Below are 27,769 nucleotides of genomic sequence, written 5' to 3'. Positions count from 1 at the left end.
GGTCCAAAGGTTTCCCAGCAGAACATTGCATTGTCACAAGATGGTCAAGGTTATTTACCATGCATGTGTACACGCATACACGGTTCTCTGCATTTAACTCATCCAACTCAGCATCCATGGAGCAGTGGGCAGTCATGCAAAGTGCCTGGAGAGCGGTTTAAAAGGTTTTAGGGGTTTGCTCAACGTTCCTAAGCCATGCATATAGTGGGGATTGAACCAGAGACCTCTCAGATATAAAGCTGTTCCTCTAATTATAACCAACTTAAAAAAATAAAAATAAATAACTAAAGCACTAAACTCTTCGTCCTTCATTTCGGGAAGTCAGTTCGCAAGGGTTTCGTCTGGGGTCAGCTTTAGGTCACACTGGGCATCCATTAGTGGCCTTATTTAGAGTCTTATTCCTTTAAGAGGAGTGATTGGCCAGCGAAGACAAAGAATCATTACCTTTGCCCGCCCCCTCCCTGCCAGCAGTCAATAATGAGGGATCATTAAAATGAATAGATGGACGTTCCCCTTTTCTCCGGATCCTTATTGCAAAATCAGTGTCAGGGGAAATGAAGATTGAGCTTGGAGAAGGCGTCTAAAAGCCTCACAGTGATTGTCGTGAACTCATCTCCAGTGCCGGGCTCCTGTATCTACTGTAAGAGTCTGCACCTGCCTGAACTCTTGACTAGCAAGGGCTTTTACTGTAGCCCATTAAGAGCATCCCTAATGCTCGCTACAGCGTACTTCAACATAAACATTCTGCATATGTACCAAAACATTACAGCAAACAATGGAAGAATGATTGCTCTGGATGTCTTGGAGTTTTCTTTTTTTTCTTCCCCCCATGCAGAAATAAAGCTCTCAGAGTGAACTAGAAAGCGATATTGAATGCTGTGACTTTGATGTGGAGAACAGAGGACTTACGTGTCGGGGTCGTATAAACAGACACTTAAAGACAATTCTCACTTTTCACATTTCTTAAGCTCAAACATCTGTGCGCCGCCGCTAAATTTTTATAAATTCGCGCAACAACATTTCACGCGTCGCAAACGAAAGAGCGAATCAAGCTGAATGATTGCAGCTGGAGAATAAAAGACGCGCGCAGGATTTTCCAGGCCCCATCTGGTTGCCTTTTCCGAACGTCTCTTAAAGTGTCTTTTAAAACGGTGATTTGTCTGTGCGTCTGCGCCGACGTGACCATGTCAGCGTGTCATCTGCTGATCCTGTCACACGTGAAACGGTCCTATAAAAGGGGGTTTGCGTACACCTGTGGAGCCCGACGGCCCCGCCCCGGGCAGATTAGAAAGACACGTGTAAACACATGCACAAATCCACACACATGGTCCTCATCTTCTTTCTTTATCACCCTAAAGGTACTTGATAAGAGGGTCTGTTTATGGTCGTCTGACATGTGTTTCTGGAGAACGGAGGAAAAAAAAAATTTAAAAACTGATTCAAGGCACCAAAAGAGATCAATTTCAGAACTATCAAAGGCCCCTCAGTATGGTCAAGCAATTATCTCTTAAAGCATCTCTTAAAGCCACCCCCATGGTTCTCTCAACATGCCCTTCATAACAGAGGTATACTGAGGATTTACTGCCTGCAGATGGCCGATGAGGGGACGAGGGCAGCAGCTCTAGCGCAGTGCCTATCCTCTCTCTTTATAAAAGCCCAAATCAAGGCCTCTGTGGGAATACAATGAGGGAGGAAGTGGGGCCATAAAGACACTATAAATCTGCACAGTGAAACTTCGAAGTCGTGCCCTCTGCCAGGTGGCGTGTACATGTGGACCTCGGAGGAGAAAGGAGCCACGCGCTGCGGTCATTACGATCAGGGATTCACTTTCGTGCCCTCTTTATGGGGGACGCCGTGGCCATCGCATGGCAAAGGGGGTCACTTGTGTGATGCATTCCTAATGCCTGTCTCTCAGCAAGACTGGCAGTTGGATGCACACCGAGCACACTGAGTATTTCCAGCAGGAAAGATGCTGTATCATATATTTGTTTAAAGTGACGGTAAGAGCATCTATCTCGCAAGAAGTCCAGATCGATAGCTACACCAAAGCCAAGGAGGCCATTTGAAATCTCTGACGACATGTAAGAAAAGCCAGCATGACTGTTTTTACGCATTCAGTCATCTGCCTAGCTTCATGGCATGACCAGACGTAAATGCCACCGCAGCGAAACTGTTTGCATATCGCCCTTGAAATAAAGCGAGCACACGCACAGGGCAGAGCCACACCAAAAACAACAGCCCAAAAAGTAGCTTACAACTTTTTAAATGCATACGAACGCATGTCTGTTCCGAGCAAGCCCTCGCCAAACAAGTTCACGCAGTAAGCTAATCGGTGCCTAATCTCTCTCAACAGGCGCACATCCATATTAATATACAGAATCTGTAGGCGAGGAACAAGAGGAACGAGACGCTTCCTGGTCTCCGTGTGTAGTCCGAGTAATGTTGACCGGTGACATTTGAGCAGGCTTTGGCTGGTAGACAGGCTGTGTGAAGAGCAAACAAGTGTGAACGCCCTATCGTGCCCTGTTGGCAAGCAAGCTAGCATGTCGCATTTGCTAATACCTAAAGGTAAGGAGACACCAAACCGACATCAGAGAACCACTGCTGGAAACAATGATCAGTGCACGAAACAGGACGTCTTGGCACGGATATCTGTTATGCGGATGTTGTCTGGCTGTGCCGGAAGCTCCAAAACGTTGGCCATTACCGCCAGTAAGGGCATCAGTGAGTGCCAAGTCATTTCCTCCGTAGTTTATAGTCTGTGGTGACATTCTAGTCCTGGTGCACGTGCGACAGAGGTGAAGAGCAGGACTTAAATCTCAAACCAGACGATGACGTGTATGACTGCTGTCGCCGCCGCTCTTCTGTCCATCACCACATTAGGCTCGACCAAACAATACGATTAGCTTGACAGATCTTTGCCAGAGCATAATCAGTTCCTAACGGAGAGGCAGGCTAACAAAAACTTAGTGGGCAGGGAATTTGGCGTGGCTTTGAGGCTAGAAGAGAAGAGCAGACGTAGCGGCAAGACGATTAAACCGCTTGGAGTAAAGCAGAGCCTATAGCTGAAAAATCTGCAAAGCGTTCAAGACAAAAAGCTGCCATTCAGGTCGCTTTTTGTCGACCAAAGAAGGGAATGAATTAAGGCTCGGAGGCAGGGTTTGTATAATTACTCTTGCTAGCACAAGAGGAAGACAAACGCTCTGCTCTGTAGCCTTCAGCGTGGCAGTTTTATATTTATGTCCCCCTGCTTCCAGTTTTTACACTAAGCTAAGAAAACTAATCTTTTTACTTTCATTTAAGCATGCACATTTCCATGTTTTATTCTTTCCAGCTGGTTCAGTACTTGTGAAAAATCTTTCAACATGTCAATAGATATTGGAGTTGCATTTTATTTTTTCCATATCACGGATCTTCCGCCGCTTTCACTAGCTCCTCCTCCTTGACTGTGGTTTCGGCAGTGGAAACCATGGCCTGGAGTCATCTCTCCACTGTGTCAAAGGGTATGGCGCTGCTAGAGGAAGACTAAGGTAAGAAGGACAGGGTGCCAGGAAAAAGGGGCGTGACCGCGTCTGCAAATAGAGGGGGCTATTTTTGGGCTTGCCACGGTCGTACAGGGGAGCACCGCCTAGACCTGCCTCCTGTCACTATGGGGATGGGCGCTGCATAACTTTGCTGAATGGAAAAAGTCTGGAGGACTGGCAGGTGGTACACAGGAGTGTGGCACAGCTCCCATGGCGAGGTGCCGTTTCACTCATAACTACCCACTACTAACAATACTCCCCGGAAAACACACAGGCCTCTGCTTGTACCTGGCGTATGAGCAGCTTGTTGCATTTTATCCTGCAATAGTAAAGTGTCAGGAAAAACCTATTTTAGAGAGCATAATGCTTATTCAACAGCTTATTTAAAATGTACAATCAGATAAGTAGTTTCCATAATTCCTATTTTACATAAGGAATATGAAATAAGTAATGTTCTAAGTATTCTTCTCAATCATTTAGAATAGCAATTAAAAAAACATATTTTTTTAGAGAGTTAAAATGAAAACAAGCTTAAGTTTTACTTCTAAAATACATATACGCAAATGTAAACATAACACCAAGACCTTTGCTGTTTGTAGTCACCATTATGCCATTTATTAATTCATTTTTTTTAGAACACATTAAATGCACTTAAAACACATTTTATTTTCATAAATATTTCATATTAAAGAGAAATATGTTTCACCTTGTGCCCACGCAGAGAAGCATTACAGAGTTGCGACGATTTTGTAGCCAAGAAAGAGAGTAAGGCACAAAATAGAAACTTTATTCATACAGTTCAGTCATGCTATTATAGTACGTGTCCAAAAATGTATAAGGAAGCTACCGGGGAAGCTACCATCTGCAACATTAGTACAATGTGCATGCTCCAAAAGACAGATAACATGGAAAAGACTGCAGCTGTGCAGAAAGAGTGGATGTAGATAAGTATATGACACAACAGTGGAAATCAGTCTAAGATATTTGGTCAAGAAAATCTGCAGTTTCTACGGTAAAGTGCATAATGTTTTTTTTTTTGTTGTCGTTGTTGTTTTGTACAGGGGAACCACTCTGACAGAAAAAAAAAAAGAAAAAAAAAAAGGAAACTCGGACAATAATTTCACCAAAGATAAAATCCTTTGGTTTAATGAGATCAATTATTGCCAGCTGTTAAAGTAACAGTCCTGCCAACTCCTCGGTGAAATCACCCAGTAAAACTGAGCCCGTGGTGTACTTAAGATTATCCCCGTGCCTATTTACATACAAACCTGCAGTGCGAGAAGTAAAAGACAAATTGATATTGTCCGGGGGGTTTTCCCATTTAAATTCAGCAGGTAAGCATACCATTGTTCAACGATCTCAAAGCTGGGGAGGAAGAAAACTCTGATTCCTGCCTTTATAAGCCCCTGCATACCAGGAACGGTTGTCATAGGATATGTGCTGTATATATTGTCTCTGATTGTCCTTGCATCGCTACGCTACGACCTGGGCGGAGGACTGGAAGACCGGGAAAGGGTGATAAGAAATAGGCACCAAGGTGAAAAGCATAATGCGGGGTACGAAATCATACTAAGGGAAAAGGAAAGGTTAAAAAAAAAAAAGAAAGCTAAACTGCATGATATAAGCATAAGGCATACATATTTTCAAATACATGTTTATACAAAAGAATATCATACATAACATTCAGTATAAATGAACAAAGATAATAATGAGGAGGCAAGAAAAATACTATTCTAATCTATTCACATACCCCCCCACCCTCCCCCCGCCCATCCCCGCCCATCCCCACCCATCCCATACATGTTCCAGCCTTTTATTCTGATTCCCTGTAAACAAATCTTTGAAATGATACAAAAATGTCATATAAAAACTTCCACTACTTTGGGTTACGACGAACCATTTTGCATCTGTGTGACTGTCGTGTGCTGTCAGTGTCACTGCTGTAAGGCACCGATTCGGCTGTCGCGGACTGACGGCACAAACAAATGAACCAAAGCGATGAAGCGACGACACTTAACGTCCCGTGAGCTCGTCCATGCATTAACATACGGGTCGCGCTCGAAATGAAGCATAGGAGAGGAGAGTAAATCAGTCTCATTGAGCTGTTTGGTCCACTAAAGAACACCTGCTGTGAATTAAGGCAAGTGTAGTCGTGTACTTTGCCCCTGATATCACTTTCTTTTACTTTCTTTCTTTTGATAACATTCACCTGTTTATTCAAATGGAGCTTGCCAGTGATTGTCAATGTGAGTCTGCAGCGAGTCTGTGGTCGAGCGATGGTCAGGTCGGGGTGCGCGCGGGAGATCCTGGTCAAAATTTTCTTCTTCATAATCTGGATCTCTTGCTTTTAGTTTTGTCCTCTTTTCCATCCTGATGTTCGGCGTGTGATTGAGCGTGTTTGTGTGTGTGTGTGTGTGTGTGTGTGTGTGTGTGTGCGCTGCTGCAGAAGGCTCCTGGTTGTCTACGCGTGAGTGTGCACAGAAATGCTGGAGAGGTCGTTCCTGATGATCTCGTTAACTGTGGGGAAAACAAAAGAGAAACAGAGACAGCCGGTTATTACCACGGTGGATCCAGATCGCTGAAGCCTCGTTGCATTCAGATAAATGTATAAAAGTCGGTTGCAGAAGCTGAATTGGGCGAGCGACTTACTCTGGTCCCCAGATCTCTAGGGGCCCCAGAGGTAAGGTCATAGGCTCACGCCATACATTTTACATAGAGTTTGAAAATGTCACCTGGCTTGAGTAACTAATGAAAACTATCATCCTGGGAAGTGCAGGATCCAGTATATAGTGAATACATTATCACTTTTTAGAAGAGGAATGCTAAATCACATTCATTTTTATTCACCACACACAAAAAAAAATCATTAAATGACCCAATAATGCGCCTCTGATGGGTTTTTCTTGATTACCCAATCTTGACAGGTCCTCACTGTGTCTGTATCTAGTTTTAGGGCTCTTATTATTTCCAGTTTGTGCTTGCTGTTTGCATATTTTTAAATTAAAGCATTAAGTCAAAGCTGGGACGAGGCATTATTTAAGCCGAGAGAGACACATTACATAAACTGATCGGAGGTATGGGAGTCTATAGGGGCGCAGAAGATTCTTTTCTAATCCAGGGCGGAATTGGCAGTTTACAACCCAGCAAGGACACAGTGGGAGGGGGAGGGGGGGGGGGGGGGGGGGGGGGGGGATAGTGGAAAAGTGAGTCTACCTTGTGACCCAGAGACTGGGTAAATGTGTTTCATTAGAAAACATCCCACCACAACGTATTTTCCTCATTACGGAAAGCTTAACTCTTTGAATGCGGGCCAACGTCTCACACAGCAACGTCACGCCACATGCTTGGCATACTTGGTCCAGTTAAAAGATAAAAGACCAGATACCAGCAGCTGCAATCCAAACATATCAATGTCGTTACCAGCTCATATCGGCCCCGTACACACATCTCTGTTATTGAAGTCATCGTCTTGTCTTTCCTGCACCAGTTCCTGTGCCCGCGCTTTTCCCACAGTCGGGGCAGACAGGGATCAGTCCCCCGCCTTTATCTGCTCTGTGTTCTTTGGCAAAACAGAGGGAAGTGACTGAGAAGATGGCGAGGGCCCTGAGACCCGGGGGCCCCGGCGCAAAAAAAGTCAAGAATCTCCGCGGTTGTAGAGGCTAGTCGTGATAACGCGGGGCTGAGAGAGAACGAGACTGGTGTAAACCACCGTCAGAGGCGAGACAGGAAGTCCACCCACTCTGAGCTTCAGTGTGGGCCTGCAGTTTGTTATCAATAGATAATGTTTTGATGAGCGGTGAGGGATCGGCACAGATCAAGGCAAAAAGAAAGAGCCTTCTTCAGATATGTTTCTATATGTATGCTATACAGTCATTAATAGAAAGCCACATGGATGTATTATGACACATTTTAAAACCTTTTTTCCCACACAAAATGAACAAATCTGTGAGAAACGAAGAGGTGAAACACCCCAGAAATTTGGATATGTATTACTGAGGATAGAGACAAAAATATAAATAATGTGTAACAGCTTTGAAAGAAGTAGGCTGCAGACCTATAATAGCATGCCCTGCTTTGTTTGCCATCAAACACCCACCTATTCACACACACACACACACACATGCACACAGGTTGGTTGGGACTCACCTCCCTCAACAGGAGGAACTCCCATTGGAAAAATCCAACCTGTGCCAACACTGCTGGCTGTTTTCAAACCTTTTCCGCTCCGGGCCAAACAGGCATTTACATGCTGAGGTTATTTTTAGCTCAGCTATCGCAGGGCATAAAGGAGGTGCAAGCACGTGTAACAATTAAATGATCAAACTTTAATGCCGCTGCCACCCTGTTAGCCGGGGTGAGAAAACAGCTCCAGGTGACTCTGAAGAAGAGATGGGAAAACCCAACAGTTCGCTGGGCCAAACGCCACAAATGTTCCCCCTGTTTTTATTTTTTTTTTCTCAGATTGAAAACAGTGGCTTCCTTTCTCCTTTTCAGTCATTGTAAAAGAACTGTGACGTCTCCCCCGCCCACATGTTAACTGTGGTGTTATTTTGCGGCACTTCTACTAACTAATACTTTCCATTGGCATGGCAGATGATGTTCCATTCTGAAGAATCAAGCAATAAAGAGAAAAGAAAGGTAAAACACTGGCCCTTGGGTTTTCATCTGCGTGCTCCGATGGCAACGTGAGAATCTTTAGAAACAGGATGTGGCCCGACTGTTACACCACAAGACAACACCACGAGGCTATTAATAGCTGCTTTATGAGGTAGCTCATGTCACTATTTGGTTGCAACAACTTCTGGGAAATTGAGAAACGTATAAGAACATGAATGACTGAAAGAGAAACACACGCACAGGTGATGACCGTGAGCTTGAACTAAAAGCTTTGCACCCCGATCGGCAAGGCTGAAAAATCAGCTACGATCAGCACGGCTCTACCAACGTGCATTCGTCTGTTTTTCCTATCAAGACCAACTCTCTCCTACGGCATCTCTGCATTTTTGAGTCTGTCTCACCTTCAGCGGAGTGACTAGATAACCACAAATATGCAGCAAAAGGAAAGGCAGTCAGACATGCTGGGGAACATTTTGTTCTGAGCAGAATTTGGCTCCGAAAATCCATCCCCTTGCATAATGCGGATGGGCAGTGGTATGGTGCAAGATGTCAGTGAACTAGGCCTTTGAAAGCTGGTTGAAAAAGCATGTTTCAGTATTAATGATCTCTTTGTGCTATTTAACAAAAAAAAAAAAAAAAGAATTCTTCGTCATGTTGCACAATAACGGAGCACAGTGGCCTGGCATCCCTCTCGACAGCACTGGAAACTTTTTTTATTTTTTTTTCTGATGCCCAGGTTAATAATGGAAAGCTGTAACTGGGAGAATACCCTCTCATGAATAAACAAAAACAGTGGAAAACTGAGCTCCAAATATTCCCCTGCTGAAAAGAAAAAAAAAACAAAAAAAAAAAGCACGTGCCCGTCTAGTCTTAGTTAAACAGAGTGTCATCCTTTATTAGCCGTGCTGCCAGTGCAGTACATAAACCGCAGTCGGGACCTGTCGGGACTCGTACTCGAGGCTGGGCGGCTGGTTGGAGATCTATTTCAGGCAGGTGTGAGAGTGACAGCAAAAATATGCCCGCGCTTTACTGCCGAACGGTTCAACGGACAATTCAGCTCCTTTGTGAGGGGAAAGCGGCTCATTGCTAGGCCCCCCCCTCCGTCTCCCCTGGGTGTGACTGCATGCTGAATAAATGTTGCAGTCGCTAACACAGTCTGTCTGTGACTTTGATTCAGCCTGATAGGAGGGGTAACAGAGTACCTCGGTCTGTGCGGCGCAAACCTGAACAATGCAGGCGACTGCTGCTTTTCTAAACTTTCTGGTGAAAAGATAAACCTAATCTAAACTCCAGGTTGAGTAAAGCATTCATAGATATTAAGACTTGTCACTGGGGAGAGGTTTACATTACTGTGAGTCAGGATCCTGATAATTGTGAGGTTAATATCAGGACGGAAGTTCAGCGGGAGAGCTCTGAATCCAGACTGTTCACAGCAAATGGAAAAGCTTTGCAGGGGGTTTTGATTTTATGATTTTTTTGCAATTTAACATCCCAAAATTAAAGAATATATAAAGGAAATCTATTGATTATGAGACTATAATACCAAGAAACCCTTGCATCATAGAGGAACTGCTAGAGCTACAAACTGCGAGCACAACCCTGACCTACATCCACCCCCAAGTACAAGAACATGATAGCGAACACACTGAGCGGAGATAATATAACAGCTTATATGCTCTGCATTTCGTAGTCTGACTGACGAAGAACAAACAAACGGCTATAGTGCTATGATTTGGTTATGATCCAGTAATCCAAGCACGGGCGCTATGAGTTCATTTGGCTGCTCTGAGAGTTCAGCGCGAACCTGAACCGCACTGGGGATTTAGTTAGCATTGTTAGAGGAGAGCGCTGCGCACTGGGGTTCGATAACAGCCGGGCTTCCTCGGAGAACAGAGGATGCCCTGTGGTCTGGAGAGATGCAGGGCGTTGAGGCCTGAGAGCTTCTTGGAGGTTCCTGCTGTCGTAACACGATCCCCTCCCCTCGGATCCAGGCCTGAGAGGCAACGGCCCGACGGGTAGTGGCTTAACCCCCGGCTTCTCTCAGCTGACTATCCAAAACACGACCTCTGAACTCAAGGTTGTAACGGCGGCTTCCTGCCACCGACTTCTGTTCTCACTTGGAAGTCTCTTGATACTGAAAGAGTTGAGGGGCACCTTCCTGAACTCCTCTTACTTTCACTACATGAATAAAGCGTAGAAGTGTTAAGGTCGAGGACCTTCACACTGTGGAGGTGGGCGACGTTTCCTATGCTTATTCAAACCTCCCGTAGTACCCCACCGGCTTTGTGAGAAAGAAGAGGTAGCTTCCTTCTATTGTGGCACTCTCACCAGCATGTGAGGAAGTTCGCCTGAGTCATAGAAAAACTTTTATATAAACACAGAGAAACGCTGGCATCAAGTCTGTGCCAGAGCTCAGAGAGGGTAAAAAGAGACAGACTCTCAGTTAAACCTCATCTGAACTCGTGCTTCCAAGTGAAATTGATTTGGTTGGGAAGCCAAACTAGAGCTCAAACTTGCTGGAGAGAGACAATTGAATTTCCTGGTACATATTACTTTTGTTTCCCCACTATATCAAATCTTCTCTCGGCCTCAGCAGAAACACTTAATGGACAATTTGCTGCCTCCCACACACGGCTGGAGCGGCTGGAGGCTGGAGAGGCTCGGACAGCGTCACTTATCTTCCGCTCGTGATCAGCGGTGTCAAAACCGGGGAGGGGTCGAAGGTCGGAACACACGCACGCGTGACACAGACGGAGAGCTCAAGATGGAGTCGGCGAGAGAGGCCGAGGGAAATGGAGGGAGACACAATCATTATTCCCACCAGATAAACACAAATGGAAAGAGACAAAGAGTTCCACTCATGCTTCATCATGATAAAGTGCTTCATAAATTCATCTGAGCCTCACAGGTAGACAGCTTCTAATCCATCGCAGGGATCCCTTTGGGCCTAATGATGTGATGATATGTGCAGACAGTATATTTCATCCCCACAGCTAGGCTGATGTGTGAAGCCCCAAGCTTTCCCATATGGAAGCACTCAGTCTCTGCAACTGACAGAGCAGCTAGAGAGATGAAAAAAACAGAGAGAGAGAGAGAGAGAGAGAGAGAGATAGGGCTTGCAGAGAGAGAGAGTTTGTTTTGAGACAAAGCTGAGTTTACTCTGAGAACTGAGGTTTTTACAACTGCCCCGCAGCAGCCCGTGTGGTACCGCGGAGGCGCTGCCGGGCGCCCAAGGCTGCGGCCGGCCGCCTCCTCACGCTGCTGACTTGAAAAGCGGCAGCAGGAAGTTTAAGATTTAGATGGAGAGTCGTGGAGAGACTGAAAGATGTGAGAACCACTAATGAGGTTCATAGATTTGACATTCCAGTCAGTCCGCTATTAACAAAAGTGACATTTAATAATACTTCATTTCAAATCCGAATTGAGCTATTCCATTATAGTCTGCTTGATTGACAGACACTGACACGTGAAATAGTCAATGAACAAATTTGTTGTTTGTTAGTTTTTTGGTCCAGAAACCACTGACTCATATTTGTCTAAAACCTGTTCCACATCTGGATCTAAGAAGAAGAAGAAGAAAAAGAAGAAGCAGACGCGGGATGCTCTGGGACACTAACTACACTTGGACAATATTTCCTAAACCCTATTGAAATCAATCAGGTATTCCATCATAACAGTTTTTAAAGGACACTAAATAAAATTATCATGTAAGATATATGTGTTCACATAGCCCAAAGTGCTAATGTAAACGGTAAAACTACAAAGTGGTTCAGCCCACTCTGGAGCGTCAAATCTGCCCGGAAATACAGCAGAAGAAGACATTTTAAACGGTTCGAACGTTCACGTGATTACTAGCTACCGATATTTATATTTCCCTACCCAGGATTTGGATTTTGGACTTGTGCAGGTACGGCCAGGAAAGAACTGAAACGATCCATCCTCTGAAGGGATGAGGAGAAAAGAAAACTAAACGAAGTACAGAGTGTAAACCGTAAGTGCTCTGATGTCGCTGAACAGATTCCCGATCAATATGTCTGCTGCTGTTTTTAGACGAGGGCCTCTGGCTCGGTTGGACGAGTGAGCCGAGGGCAGCCTTGAGAAATAACCATGACATGCTCTCTGTGCCTCATGCGGAGAGACAAAGTGGAGCTGGGCTCTAACCTCCACCTGTGAGCCTCCGCGTGATTTATAACTCAGATGAGCCGGACCTAAAGTCGAACCAAATGACCTGACCCGGGAGAGTTGAAGCGTCTGCCGAGCCCAGATTACAATCACTTAAACCTAGACAAATTTACTAGAAAGGCTGGAGAACAGTAAAACAGCAGTGTCCCAAATTAGAAACCTAAAGACAACAACTTTTACTGAAAGCCCCGCCACTGGTGTGCTTGTTTTGGCTGCAGCGCTGCACAACCTTTGTCTTTGATCTTGCTTGGTGTGCTCTGCCTCTCCCTATCTCACCTCGCTCTGTCTCTCTTTGCGAGCCTGCCACTTCCCTCTCCTCCTCCTCCTCCTCCACCTCCTCCTCCTCTCATTTCCTCCCGGGGCCCAGGAGGCCGCGGGTGTGCTCGCTCGAGGTCGGTCTCCGGGGAGGATGAGGGGGAGGTGTTTACACGGTTGGAGCTGCTCTCCAGTGCCCTCATCACGGGGCTGCTCGGAGTTTGGCGTGCAGTTGTTACAGACTCTAACGCTGGCAATAACAATAAAAATATACTGTGACAAGGTTTTGAATGTACAGTATGACAGCGATGGAAACACAGACGAAGAATCTGGTTTAATTGCAAGCATGCAAACAGTTTGCCGATGCATTGCTCGAAGAATATATGGGAGCATTTCACAACAGCAAGACATCACGTGGATGGTGCTGAGAAAATATGTTTGCAGATTAAAATATAGTCTAGTTTTGGGGGGGGGGAGAAGAAAAGGATGCCATACTGCCCACATTGTTTGACCGACAAGTGTTGTCTTAGCTAAACATTGTGCTTTCAGTTATTTTGATTACACATTCTCAGCCGCTTGATTGCGATAAATTGCACTTCTTTTCGATACAGTGAAAGGAACACCACAACAGGGCTCAACAATCAAAGTGTTTATCAAGAGTCTACATAAAAGTAAGACGCTAAAGAGCTTCTGTGTGTACGGATGATGACTTAAGACCTCAAGAAATCAAAAGCTCAGTTTCGCACAGCTAGCGAGGCACACATGCATAAAGCAAACAGCAAAACCCCCGAAAAAGACTCCAGACCGAGCAAAACACGCACATCTCGGCGAGTGAGATATGAAAGCAGACGCATTAAAACTCTTTGCACGGCTCATTACCGGTGGGTTTATGGTAAAATAACTCAGCCGTCTGATAAATGGGCCTTGATTGATTCTGGATTAGAAACGTATGCGCGCGCGGAGGCCCGGCCTGAGAGTTCGCCGGCTTCGAAAAAAAAAAAAAAAAGAAGAAAAAGCAGCAATCCGAGCTGAAGTATGAGCATATTGAAACGATCATAGATAGGCTGCAGCCCTTTTGGGTGAGAATTTGGCCGCGCACCTGCGTGTAATACAATTTACAACTGCGTTTGTCGTGTCCTTCTTTAAATCACCTGTTGCCTGTCAGCTGAAATGTGGGATTTCAGAATTGCTTTCCCCTTATTTATACGTAGAGAGACGACGCTCTCGGCGTCCAAAAAGGCTTACGTCAGTGCATGCTTTATTGTTTACTATCCATCACGGATAGATGGCTCAGAGAGGCTTCCTCCGTGTTGTTCGCCGTGTGCGTGGGTAGTGGCGTGTCTTTTGTTCACCCGTCTGTTTTGCCACCCATGTAAAAAAAGCATTGACTCTCCTGGCTGTCATCTGCTGCAAAGAAGCCAGCTGGTCATTGGTAGTTGCTTCAAACCAAACTGATCCGGTTTGATCGTTCAGCGCAGTTCGTCTCGTATGGCATGCTGCGATAAAACTGTTCCAGTGATCCAGTGCCTGAGGATTTTTACAGGCGTCTTCCTAAATCCACAGCAAAGGCCCTGAATAGGACACTAAAGGTAACTAAATCTTAAAGACGCTCCCGCTGCGCGCAAGAAGACGGCCTCCCTCTTTTCGACATCCCCGCAGCGCTCCAGCGATCCGACTCTGTCCTGCAGCTGAGAGTGATCTGATTAACACTCTTGTCTGTTGACCCCAAGAGCTGCCCTACAACTCTAAATCCTCAACACCTGCAGGGATTCAAGGACACAGAAGAAGGGGTCTCCTCAGGGCACATCATGGACTTATTCGCGTTGGAAGGAAGGCGCAGAGAACCAATCTTGGCAAAGGCTGCACTTATCTCCTTTCCAACACCCCTGACCTCGCTTTGATTTTCATAGACAGGCAATCTCACATCCATCTGGAGACTATAGAGTTGTCAGGAAACCCAGACAGTCTCAGAGCCGAAAAGGTGAAGGCAGAGCGGCTCTTCCACCAGAGATACTGAAGAGAGAGAGAGTCGCTCTCTACCACCTGTAAATCACAGAGCCACATTTTCACCTGCTTCTGTTTGTGCTGCTTCAAATCGTATAGGTTTAACAGTTGCAGTGGATTAGGGAGTGGGAGGTGGGGGGGGGGGGGAGGCTGCCACTCGAACACTTTAACAGAAAGTAGAGCCTGCTGTTTTTGCTCTGCACCGTGCAGTAAATCCAACTGATCTAATTAAAAGGTACGTGACATTTTCATTCGCACGGGGTTTCAGGAGCAGAGCTCTCCAACTCCGGCTCTGCTGCAGAGTTCACACGGCTGATTTACAACGTGAGCAGAAAGAATCAGAATTAGAAATAGGGGTCTAACAGAACAGTGCGTTCTCAGTCCGAGAGCACAGAAACAATGGCTCCATGTGAGAGGATATCCTTTTACGAAGTGTTGTAGATAATGGCCTTAGAAATAGTTAATTAATAATTTACCAATGCTCCTTGGCTTCTTAAAAGTTATTAATAAATACTTACCGTATGTTTTTTTTCTCACACTCAAAAGTCAATTTCTTTTATCAGTAGCATATAACCTATAAAACATTTTTTTAATCCAATTGACAAATCAGTTACAACTTAAATTCTTTATAAAGGGTACATTATTAAAATGTAGTACAGCAATATTCATTAAAACTTGTCCATAGCTGTGTTTAAATCTGCTTAGAAATGTGCTAAAACTCTCTAAGACATCTCGAGATGGACGAGCAAAATGTTAACCCATAGTCCACTTGCTAGATCTCAGGGCCCTGATTATGAAAACAGTAAGTTATGAAGAAAAAGTAAAAGTAAAAATGTTCTTGTGGCGTGGCTTGCATTCACAAAAACATAAATATTCATATATATCTTCTTGCTACGTCATTGTAAAAGGAGTTTCATTTATTTTTTCTCTTTTAATTTATGGCTGTCGCTATTGGTGTTGGTTACTCACTTACCTTAAATCTATTTAGTCCCATAAACACTTTATTTTGACGTGCGCGTAGCGGCAGAGTCGCCTTTCTTCATTTTATCTGCCTCACGCTATAAAGACTTGCTGAGCGTGAAAGGGTTTCCCGTTTTTTTTTTTTGTGTTGTTTTGACTCGGATCTGCGCTGAAGCTCGGTACAATCGGGGAGCTGGGGGACCAGTTGGGATTTACAGCAACCATGGGTCACATGTCAACAGTAGGACACTTACAGTTCAGTGGTTATGATCATTCCCTCCCCTGAAGTAAACCCACTCATCCACTGCTCGGTAAGCCTCGGCGCTGCGAGTGGCCGCCGATGGGAGAGGAAGAAAATGTGATCTTTAACTTCGACCGTGTTTTCCTTTCTTTGACTCTTAGTGTTTTGGTTTTAACAGCTTTAGCTGTGAAAGGAGCACGTAGTGTCTGTGTGTTTGAATGTGTGTGTGTGTGAAGAACAGGGGCAGTAGGAGAAGCTGCCAGGGAAAATCACCAAGATTGCATGCTACTTTCTTCCACCTCAGATTTTCCCCTTTCTCTCTCTCTCTCTCTCTCTCTCTCTCTCTCTCTCTCTTAGTCCGTCTGTGTCTCTGTCTCCTTTATTCCTATGGCTGACCTGCTTCTTCTCATGCTCGCTGAATATTCCTGGATGTGAGGACATCATGAGAGTCCCTTGACCCCAAAGACTTGAAACCCCAGAGAAAAACACCTTATACCTTTGGCTGTCCATCTGTTTTAGGCCCAAATGATACAGCATGCATACCATATGTATCTCTCTCTATCATTGTCACGTGACAGACCGACAGAGGATTGCATGAATATCGTAATCTTGGGCATAATTATTTATTTTGGCAGTTTCAATTTATGTTAACCTGCTTGTGTTTAGAGTGATTTGTCAGTGGACCGTAAAACTAAAAGAGCAACATGTGCATTTGGTTTACGGTCAGATTCTTCTCTCACTCTTTATATCTGCATCCATATTTCATCCTCTCTTATACTATCTGTCTGACGCCCATTCCTCCTCTCTTTTCCTCTTCACGTCTATCTCTCTCGCACTCTTTCTCTCTCCATTTTCTGAGGTATTTGTGCATGGAGGAGCCGGCGAGGCGAAATCTGCCAGCAGTTGCGAAAACCCAACGGCTTTCCCCATCCCACCCAGCTGGACCAGACTCCACTGTTGACATCCGTCGCAACAGGATACTATTTCACTGAGCTAACGAATTTCAGATGGGGAGCTGTTATTAAGTGGTCTGGGATGGAGACCTGCTCCTGTTTACTGATGCCGCAGGTATTTATATCCTCTCAATGCAACCACTCGGAGCGAGCGGCTCGCTGTGGAGGACATTACGATCCCTTCTTTGAGCCGCGTTCAACTGTCTGCGACCGCTTAAGTGTCCTTGAGCGAGGCTCGGCTCCGGGGGCCACCGTCCAGAAGCCGATCCTGACCTCTGAACTCCCTCTCGAACGCCGAAAGAGAAAACAGTCCTTGTGCAAATCAACTGTGCTTGTATGATGTTTAGCATGTGCACGCTGTATGAGTTTTCCATGTGCTCATGTTTTTTAATGCCAGGAGGAAATATCAAAGATTCAAGGCGAATTTATGGTTTCTGTGAGTGTGCAGCGTTTGCGGTGTGCACTGCAAGATCAGCTATCTCCGTGGAGGAACAGTGTTTTGCGCAGAAGTCCTGAATGCTTACAGAATATTGTTCAGGTCATACACAAACCAGCATCGTTACTGTCATCCACTAATAACTACCAACATACCACAATTGTGAACAATGCATTTTGCAAAGCAACCTTCATATCAGATAATGTATGGCAGAAATCTGACAGATAAGGACTTGGACGAGGCTGGAATCACAGCTTAAATGCAGCCTTTGCCAAGGATCAAGTCTTCTGGGGAAAGGAGACTCACCCTGTCAGAGCAGTCAACCACACTGACATTTGTTATATTATGATTCAGTAATGAGAGTGTTCGGCGCGAGGTGGTAGCTCCACGATCACAGATATACACTCTAAGATCACGGCCAAGCCGCAGGCCCTGTCTGAGTCCTGACCCGCTGTGATCCGTGTGGCTCGGCGGCTTTTCAGCGCGCGTTTCCCAAACCTCAGAATGTGAGCCACATAAACTGAGCCTCTAAACGGCTGTGTCAGGGAAAACTATAAGAAATACATGACGTACGATGAACTGAATAATATACCTATATAGTGAATAGGCTCAAATGAGTCTGGAGAGAGGGAAGCATCTACTTAGTGGCTTTATTCTACTGCATCTGACAGTATATTTCACTTTAAGTTCATTCTGCTGTTGGTGCCAGGTGACTGGCTTTCAAATTGGCTTTCAACGGAAGAAAATGAGACGCAAATCTTCACAGTAGCAGTCCTGCGTCACACATTTTTAGCATTTGGCGACGGAAACGCGAAACCCGTTGAAAATCAGAATCAAAGCCCCCGGTCTAAATGTGTCCGCGTGTAGATCCCAGACACAAAAGAAAGCCAATTTGTTTAGATAATGTAGCTGCAGTTTTTTTTTCTTTTCTTTTTTTTTTTTCAGCAGACACATTCTTTCTCAGTGACTGTGGATATTATGACGGAGCGACTGAAACCAGACCAGATCCTCTGGCTCAGCTGCCAGGGTTGAGGGTGCGCACACAGGCGCGCTCAAAGCCAAGTTCAATGCATTGAACCCTCGCAGATTCAGCCTGCTGCACTTATCAAAAGGAATAATATAAAAAAAATAAGAAATGGTTCAACAAAGAGCTATAAATCAAAGCACGAATACGATGACCCCATTGCCACTATCATATGCAACCACTTAGATCCAATTATGTGCTAAACTGCAGGCAATCTTGGACAATGGTGTGTATAATTGAGTGGGTTCCTAATACGTAGCAAAAAAAAAAAAACATCTGATCAAAACCAGGAGTCAATGAGATGAGATAATAAAGAATGACATAAGAGATTTAAAGGTAACCCAAATCACCGCCACCCAACTGCAGAGATGATCGTCTGTTTCTGGGTTTCTACGTGGGTAACTACGTGTTTAACCACAGTTTTTGGCTTTATGAGAATTACTTAATGTTTCCAACCGTGCTGCTACAGGGCATAAAGAGTTGTGTTTTTTTTGCCAACAATGTGCTATGATCCTCTTTTCCAGAGCTATCTCACAATTAACACGTTCAATCGAGTGAAAACAGGCTGATCTGCGCAGATCTCCGTATTTACCACAGAGCACGCTCCTTCAAGTGCTCAGCGAGGTCCGCGTTATCTCATAATGGGTAATAAGAGCCAAAGCTGCTCACTTCGCGCCGTAAAAGTAATGATTTTTAATTGTAACGAGCAGAAATTGAATCAAATCTATTGCGGATCCCAAACGGGCAGTTGTCGATTCCATAGCTTAGGCGGTCAATGGCTCTCGAAGGCCAATCCGAGAGTGCACCCACCTATTAATTTTTCCCATGGCTATAAAACTTCTCCGGCAAGTCCGAACTTTTTCTTAAACCTTCCCTCTGCCAGGAAAACGCAGTTCCTAATACGAGGAGGCAGCAGTAACAATAATAGTAAAATATCCACATGCTATTTGTAGTCATAAATAATAAAAAAGCCATCACGCTTTTTCTTGTGCCCGTCAATATCCCTTTGCGAAGAAGGAGACATTGTTCTAGGCATTGCACTTAACCACAAGACAGCCTTTCTTTCTTTACACTATTAGCTGGAGCTTGACCTGCTCCCAAAAGGCCAGCGGGTCAAAAGGTGGAGTACTGTGAAAGTACACGCCGTCACTTACAGCACTCCGGCATCTAGCTGACTCTACCGGCAACTAACGGAGACAAACACTCACGCACATACAGTCCGTACTCTCTAAACGTACAGGAGCAGCCGTGCTTTAGTGAGTCCCATTAGACACTTCAACCCTCCACTTTAATGAACACCCTTCCCCCCTTAAATCCTCTCAGTCTTCTGCCCCCCCACCCCCACTCCAATCCAGCCTTGCGGCACACTCCAATGTTAGCGACTCAGCATGTTTTCAGCGTGGTGTGGACGCGCTCTCAATCATCATTAGGGTTTTTGCGGAGTCCTGGGGTCTGGGCAACTTGCCAGGATGTGTAAAAGTTTCCATGAGGAATGCCTCGAGTTGCCTTCAGAAGCATCGGTGGTGGACGGAGATCCTCAGGAAGGTTAAAATTACTTTTTTTTTTTTTGCAGGGGAGAGGGAAGTAGGGAAGTACACTCAACAACAATTCTGTTTTCAGTTTGAGAAAACAAGACTTGCAGAGAGGTCCAAATGCGCCGGCCTTGAATTGAGGAGGAAACAATCTCAAGGAAAAGCACACTGAAACACAAGGCAATCAGAGCACATATGTCAAATGTCAGAAATCGTCAGAGGCCGCGTCGCGCCCTGTGTTTTTCTTATTTTGCGGGAATAAGGGCCCTCTGTTTCCCAGAGAGGCAGCTGGTAGAAATCTAGCTCTCTGATTAGCACTAGTTCCTTTGCTGTGCGCTGCATTTCATGATATCACCCATCACGGCGGCAGCTAATGAGGCAGGACACACGGCAGCAGCAGCAGCAGCAGCAACCTCGCAGGACCAAAACGCCGAGTGCAGCCAGCCAGCGCTTCTGCGCTACGCATACACTCATCCGCTTCAAAACACCTATAAACACCAAGTTTGAATATATGTGAGCGGAGCTTTCCTAAATTACCTACATTAAATGTGTACGTGTGACTGATTAAGACAAGAGGAGGGTGTTATGTCACCAGAGCTGCTCCTTCAGACGTGTGACAAAACATGCCGTCATTTCAGCTTTTCTATTTCTGGCTTAATTGGTCCGAACGCTGCAGGCTGTGTTTTTCATAAATTCTATTGTTACATACCCTGATGTCATTTGACATGCTTTCTCGCAAGTCATGTGCCTTGTAAAATGCAGATAGTGGGCTGTGAGTAAGTATGAACCGTCTGGGTTTTATGCGAGCCCCACCATGAGTTGTTTACGACAGTGAGTCAACAATGCAACGAGGCATGGTCTTTCTGCAGCGTGTGTTTCGCCCTGTTCTTTTGCTCTAAACCGCGCTGGTCCGCGGTCTTTCTTCCCGCTATGAGAAGTGAGACGGTAGCAGGTGAGAACTGACATGCCGCTGAGTGAAAACCGGTGCTCAGTCCGGCTGCCAACTGGATTCTTCCCATAAAAGTAAACTGAAGACACCAGAATCATCACCTCCTGCCTCACGCTGTAGTTAGTGGGCTTCTATCGCAGCACTGGGAAGAGTTTAGCAGTTTAAATTGTAGACTTGAGTATGGCAGTCGGGGGGGGGTTTACATCTCAGACTCCCTCCATGCTCGCTCAGTTCCTTGCGGTACAGTAGCTCACCGTTGATAAGTTGAGCGATTTCTCAGGGGCTGTGTAAAAGCTAGGCCAGGCCAGAGAGACACATTTCCTCTGGCTGATGAGAGCCGGAGGCCTCAGCGTTTGAGCGTGGGAGGCGCACCACTCTTGGGGAAGATCAAGTGTGCTCCCGCAGACTCCAAATCACCGGTCCCCGATTGCCGAGGAGGAACGCTATTCTACACGGCTGGCGTTAAATCACCGCTGCTGTGGTGAGGTCATCCGCTTGTCTTCCTTCTCTAATGGAGCGCTGAGCTCGCTAACACACGGCGGTAATGCGTGCAGACGGGGAGCGGGACGCCCCGTGAGCTGCCTTCCGATCTTATTTATTTTAGCTTAGGGCTCATTTGAGGGGTTTGGGATAGGGCCGGGCCTGGGAGCAGCAGATGCCTTTGCAGTATGCTGTTACCACCGCACACTTACCAGGACTCCAGAAGCTCACCACAGATGCTTGCGCAGACGTTAGGTGATGCAAAGCGGCAGCGCATTTGAGGTTTTCAAGGGGCTGCCTCGCTGTCCTCGGTCAATCAATACGCATTCCTGTGCGTCCCTAATGCAGCTGTAATCGCTGGCTGAACACATTTGGCCACCGGGTTGAAGACAGACTGAGCTCGCTAAAGTGACAGCGGATGGAGTAGCGGGAAGGTAAACAAGGTTATATGACTTTACTTGCATTAGCAGTGCTATGTACATTCAGCATAAATTCATCTGGCTGGTGTAAAAGGACCCTTTGCCAAACGTATTAGAAAATTACAACATAAAACTACGGTTTCACTTTATTCAATTAATGCTGAAAAGAAAGCTTCTGCCAAGCAATAACTATTAAAAACAGTGAGAAAGAAGTTGAAATGAGCAGCGCTGTTTCGAATTACATTTCCAGACAATGCAGCAGCGCTACGAGCTAAACAAAAAGGAAAGAGTAAAGAAAAGGTTTGAAATCGGCTTATAGAGCCGGCAACAGACACACATCCCTCGTGTCTCTGGGTTGTCTGTTTATGAGGTGAGGACTAATGGGATTCATCAGGACTGACAGATATGCTGACAACCGCATTTCAACTCAATTACAGTTCCACAGCAAAACTCCCCTGGTCCCCTCATGCCTCTCACCTCTCTGCTCCCAGAGCTGTCGAGTGAAGTGCGTACGAGGTACACTCGCGCACGAGCACAAGCGCGCGCACACACACACAGCATCGGTTTACTGAACAAAAGGTGCACAGGAAGTGTGGTATTCCTGAGTTCAATGTGGAGGTGCCCCCCATTAGGCTACAAGGGGGGATTTTAACACGTCAAACTGGCCCGATGCCAGTGATGTGTTCTATGAATATGTATCAAAACAACAAGTGGAGCCTCTGCTAACACAGATAACAGTCTGCTGACCTGAGAGACATAACGTGAGGTGGACACAGGAGGCAATAAACCCGACCATATGGTCCCTTGGGTGTGACTGGTTTCATTGCCAGAGGGAGCCCAGTGACCCCACAGTCTCCCCTGATGACGACAGCCACATGGTGTGGACTCCGTGGGGAAAAAGTCGGGAAAACAAAGCCTCTGCCTCCCGCCTCCCAGCATCCCTCCCAGAAAAATGGTGGCCCGGGAGGGGGGGGGGTGGTTACTGTTCAGTTCAGGAAACCCCTACCCATTGTTTTGCTTCCTTCATTAGCCGTTGTGTCAACAGTTTGGTTTGCTGCGCGTGTGCCACTGTTTTCGTTCAGCTGCACCCCGGCCGACCCGAGCGCTCTGATGTTTTGACAGATTGTTTCAAAATCCCATCAAGGCAATTTACTGTTTTAAAGTACAGGAGCCACTTGGACAACATGAGCCGGGGCGTACGTTACACCAAAAGCAAATAAATCTAAAATTAAACAAAACCTGACGTAAATCTGCTGCCGGGGTTTCATCAGGAAATACTGAGAGGTGCAGCGGGGTGCGGCTATGTGTGAGGGCCTGCAGATAAGCCAAAGGTGTTAAATAAATGAAACGTGCTACGTAAACAGCGGATTCTGGCACGGACAGTGAGCCCATAAAGAAGAGCTTTTATGTAGAAAAACTGCCTCTCATACTTAAATAATTGTGAAATAGAACCTTATAGTAGGTTTGTTTGCAGTAACTCACCATCATCTAGGTACATCTGGTCCAGTTCCTGGGGCTCCTGCTTGACGGTGATGGCCAATGCAGGGGGGCTGGCATCTTCAGGTAGCAGGCTGGGTGAGCTCCCTTCAACCTGGGCTGAGCCGGCTGCCGCCTGCCCCTGACTCGGACTGTAGGCTTGAACAAACGGGCTATCTGCGGCTCCACCGGGAGTAGAAGGGTGGGACACCGGGGAGGACGAGGGGCTGCTGTTGGCGTAGATGGGGTGGTAGCCATGCGGCCCTGGGCTGTTGAGGTGGTTGGGGCTGCCTTGGGATTGGATCATCCCCAGGGAAGAGTTGTGGTCTGGTGACGGCGGGTGAGCGAGGTTAGGGCGGCCTGGGGTCTCCTGAATGGGGGATATCACGGGTCCTAGTGGCGCCGCGTGGGTGGGGCTGTTGGGGAGGCACTTGCTATACGCCACAGGGGACAGGTCGTGCAGCGTGGGGCTGGAGCTGGGGGACGACGACGGCATGGCGGCAAGGCGAGGCGGGCAGGGAGGGTAGCCACCAACCAGGCAGGCGTCGGGATCAGCCACAGGCATGATGGGGGCGAGCCTGGGCTGGCTGTAGTAGGGCTTTGAATGCAAGGACAGCCCCACATTCCCCAGAGAGTCATACTCATCATTAGGTTCTGTCTTTATTATCGGCACTGAGGGGGAAAGAAAAAAAAAAAGAGAGAGAGAGAGAGAGTGAAGATGTTAAAAAACGTGCAGGGAATCCACGTGGCGCAGAGAGTGCACGAGAATGACTAAAGCAGCGAGCAGTACCCTCCTTAATCCAAACAAACAACCACCAGTGGATATGGGCTCGGTGTCAACTTGGCTGAGTCCTCTAAAAGAGAACCACCCCCACTCCCTCCACCCCCCCTGACACACACCACCCATCTTTACCACACCATGAAAAAGAGCAGAAGAATAGTGGGGAAAGAAAAATGGATGAGTCATCAGTGTGGAAAGCCACAGCTGGCTCTAATAATGAATAAGGCCTATTTTCTTTGGACTCTCCTCCAGCCCTGATATCCAATAAAAGTACTTTAAAGCACTGGACTGCTGCTGCTGCTGCTGCTGCTGCTGCTGCTGCTGCTGCTGCTGCTGCAGCTTGAGGAACCCAGGACCCCCAGGTTTCCTCCACAGTCCAGAAGTAATTTTTTCTCTCAGGACCAAAAGATAGGGGGAGACAGAAAAAAAGAAAGGAGATGATTTTATTTTGATTAGGCTGCCTGTGCCCCTTAAGAGGCTGCAGAGCTGTGCCTGCGGTTTCAGGAGCTTCAGACCTCAGCTAATGCAGGAGTGGAGGAGGAGTGCGGTGACCCCACTTGATCGTCCTGCCTCCCCTCGTCTCATTTCTAATCCACCGTAGACCGCCTGCATATTTTCCTGATTGGGTCGGAGTGACAGGTATCACATGCCTCCTGCTCGCTGACAAGAAAGGTCCTCTACTAATTGGAAATTTTCAATCTCGACCTGGAGCCTTCGCATACAGTGCATGGGCCGAGTTGAGAGACGGCGAGCGATCCGCATTAACAAGCTCACTGCTGAGTTATTATATGAGTACGTATGCTCAGACGTTGCCAGCAGAAAACTAATAGGCCAGTGTTAAGATACCCAGATGCACAGCAAATGCTTCTGAGTCACAATGGACATACTGTTTCTATTTCTACACATTGTTAAATGTGTTAATGGGTGTGGCGAGTGTTTGATGCCAACCATTAAAAGTTTTTGGCTTAACTTCCTCCAAGTGACATTTACTCAAAGGCATACAGTTGTCAATATGAATACAATGTCTGTCTAAACGGTGTGTTTGATTTTGTTAACAATAGGACCTTTGAGCAGCCGCCAAAGGGAGCGTTGGTGTGTCATATGAAACGCAGGTTGTTGTTCAATGTGTTATTATTACTATTTTTTTTATTTTTATTTTTTTAAGAGTTGAATCCGAAAAGACGTTAATCGCGCCTGCAGCCTCTGGGGTGCCCGAGCTGCGGTGCGGCGCTAACGCAGCAGGGAGCACATTTACGTCAGCCCTGTCTGCGTTCAGAGCCCAGGGAACAGGGCCGGTGTCTGGGGGAGCATCGTAAGGCGAGTCCCATGATTCACAGGCCTCCTCTCCGCAGCCGTTGGGATAACATGTGAGTCACATGGTCGCACTACATCCACAGTCACTTCCCTCTAGTGACTGTGTTCCTCTTCGCTGCCTTCGCCTTAGTGTGAATGGAGCGCAGAGTGCAGAGGAGCCGAGAGTATGATGTCAGAGTTGTCGTGTTGAAATCTCATACGGATGTGATCTTTCTTTGCAGGCTCTGTAGTGTTACTTGACAGTTGAAAGCTGAGCTAAGGGAAGCACGCTCTCATTTACCAGCCCTCACTGTAAGTGAGGATTTATACCCAAGAAAACCAAATAGACAAAAGAGGCAAACTACCTAATGGAGATGAGAGTCATTTTCTCTGGGTACATTTCCTAAGACCCAACAAATCTGATGTAAGATTTCCTGCATGTGACCATTACTACCATTTGAATTTAATTTAGGGGAATAGGTTCAATGAGCCATATCTCAAAAGGGAAGGGATGGTGTGTCTTTTGTAGCTTTGTGTGTAATCTGGTATATTTTCAAAGAGGGGTTTGGTTTAAGGCAGCCGAAGCTGTTGCTTAACAGTAAAGAGACTTGTCAGCCTCGCTTTCCTGTAAGCCTACCGAGACTCGCGAAATAGAAAGCTAGTGGTCTTGCTTTCAAGTTGCAGCTAGAATCCCCCACCTTTTGCCTCAGATATAAACACACGTCTTTCTCCCAGCCCGATCCATCTGTGTGTCTCCTCTCTGCTTTGTTTGTGTGCGAGCTGAGAAAACAGATTCACCAGGCTCGTCCTTACTTCAGCTGGCTTCTATTTCCTCCCAACCTGTGGGTTACGGCCCACAGACAGTTGATGCTCTGCACATGGTTTTCTCTCCATTTCTGGCAGTTTCCCCCGACTCTGTCTGCTCGTATTAAACTGATCAGTCCTGATCTGGGATTTTTTTATTGAGCACTTGTTTCCTCTTAAGGGAATAGGAGTTGGGACGTAGACGTGTGTCTGTATCTGTGTATTTGATTATAAGGACCACAGACGACTCTTTGAACCTGTGGCCTTCAGACAAAGGAGATTTTGCAAGAGCTATGGTTGCGAGAAAAAAAAAAATCAGAAATGCTGAACTCATCCTGTTCTAACGGCGTGAATGTGCAGTGACATTTAATATGGAGCAGGTGGTAGTTCATTAACTCAGAGGTACCTAGTGCACCGTGTCCCACTGTGAAGGCAATCTGGTCACCCAGCACACTGTGGGCCTTAGTATGCCATAGGTGAGTCGTATCCAAATCCAAAGCAGCACACGTGACAGAAACAGTTCAGTCATTGTCCGGTTTTCGGGAAAAAAAAAAAAAAAACATGACTGTGCAAATATTTACTAAAAAAAGAACAATGTGTTCCCCATTAACTTTTCCTGTGTGTGTCACAGAACATGTTTGCGGCTCTCCCCTCTCCAGCTCCGACCGCAAGCCAAATGCGACGAGGGAGGGGGGCGGCAGGGATGAGTGGGCACCCGTTTGCGTTAAGAATAGAACTTGATATTACAGAGGAATCTCCAAACGGCCTGTAAAAATAAAGGGGTTCCGAGAAGTTCTTCGCCCGAGCTCCGGTCATTGCCAGCACTTTTTTTTTTCGGCGTTTGTTGTTTAATGTGGTCGGTGAAAACTGTTTCTTATTTGGAAGGGCGACGCGTCACGTCTCCACGCACGCAAGAATGATTGGAAGGGAGCTCGGAAAAGCAAAGCTCACGCTGGAAGCCAGGCGACGGCAGTCGCGCTGTATGCGCGTCTCAAGATCGCAGGCAGGCGCTTAGGTTTGAGACACGGCGGTTGGTGGTGGTGGTGGTATATCTACACATCAAATACTTTCTTGATTCATTGTTCGAAGGCGTCTTATATTCAGCTCCCATTGAGCAGAAAAAGTCTGACATAAGAGACCTAATTTTTTTTCAAAGGGGATATTCTTGAACTTGTTTTTCATAGTTTTCAACAGGTCTACAACACCCACCTACTCCTTTTGAAGCTTATCTTTGTCTGTCAGTTGGTTTAAGTAAAAAATTCGATTACAGACTGCAGCTGTAGTATGGTTTAATTCACACAGGAAAAAAAGGTGGAAAAAAAAGGAGAAAAGTGTATGAAACCATGCAGTCTGTTTAAATAACTCTGATTTAGTTGGAAGGAATAAAAAGTGTAGTCAAACCTTTATTTTTTTTGTTCTGTGCGTATGTGTTCATCAAATCAATTCAGCATCGCCGTTCACTCACATTTGCATTAGTGTCAAAGAATAACAAGACGGTCACATGACCTGAATGGAAAATAAAGGTGGTTTTCAGTAGCATCTGTGTCCCAGAGAGTGTTTGCTTCATCCTTCCGCTGTTTCAAACAAGTCGGGCTATTTTAAGGGTTCGGGTTTGCCTTTTTATAGACGAGCAGACACCCGAGTGTGAAAGAAATGTTCTCTCTAAACAACGTCAGCGACCACAACTGTGCTTGAAGTGGGACATAGGGCCGGAAGAGTCTTTTCATACGAGCGAGCGAAAAAGTGTTGACAACAGTGTGTGTGTGTGTGTGTGTGGGTGTCCTCCACCCCAGCCCACCCTGAGTACCTGGCCACATTGTTGGTTGTTTCACTCAGTGT

At 46.2% G+C, this 27,769-nt stretch overlaps 1 protein-coding gene across 1 annotated transcript in view; it reads right to left on the bottom strand.

Annotated features, from left to right (window-relative positions):
- Positions 1 to 5,854: 5,854 nt before the first annotated feature.
- Positions 5,855 to 27,769, bottom strand: part of LOC311497436 (nuclear factor of activated T-cells, cytoplasmic 1-like) — a 55,496-nt gene continuing 33,581 nt past the window's right edge. Inside the window, exons 9-10 of the mRNA XM_084557749.1 lie at positions 23,059 to 23,724; positions 5,855 to 6,041 (exon numbers count right to left, since the gene is read on the bottom strand). Of these exons, the coding sequence (XP_084413875.1) occupies positions 5,986 to 6,041; positions 23,059 to 23,724 (722 nt within the window). The 3' untranslated portion in view covers positions 5,855 to 5,985. The remainder of the gene's footprint in view (positions 6,042 to 23,058; positions 23,725 to 27,769) is intronic.

This window comes from Chelon labrosus (genome assembly GCF_963514085.1).
Source record: "Chelon labrosus genome assembly, chromosome: 12".
Taxonomy (NCBI): domain Eukaryota; kingdom Metazoa; phylum Chordata; class Actinopteri; order Mugiliformes; family Mugilidae; genus Chelon; species Chelon labrosus.
This window is presented reverse-complemented; position numbering and strand designations above follow the sequence as displayed.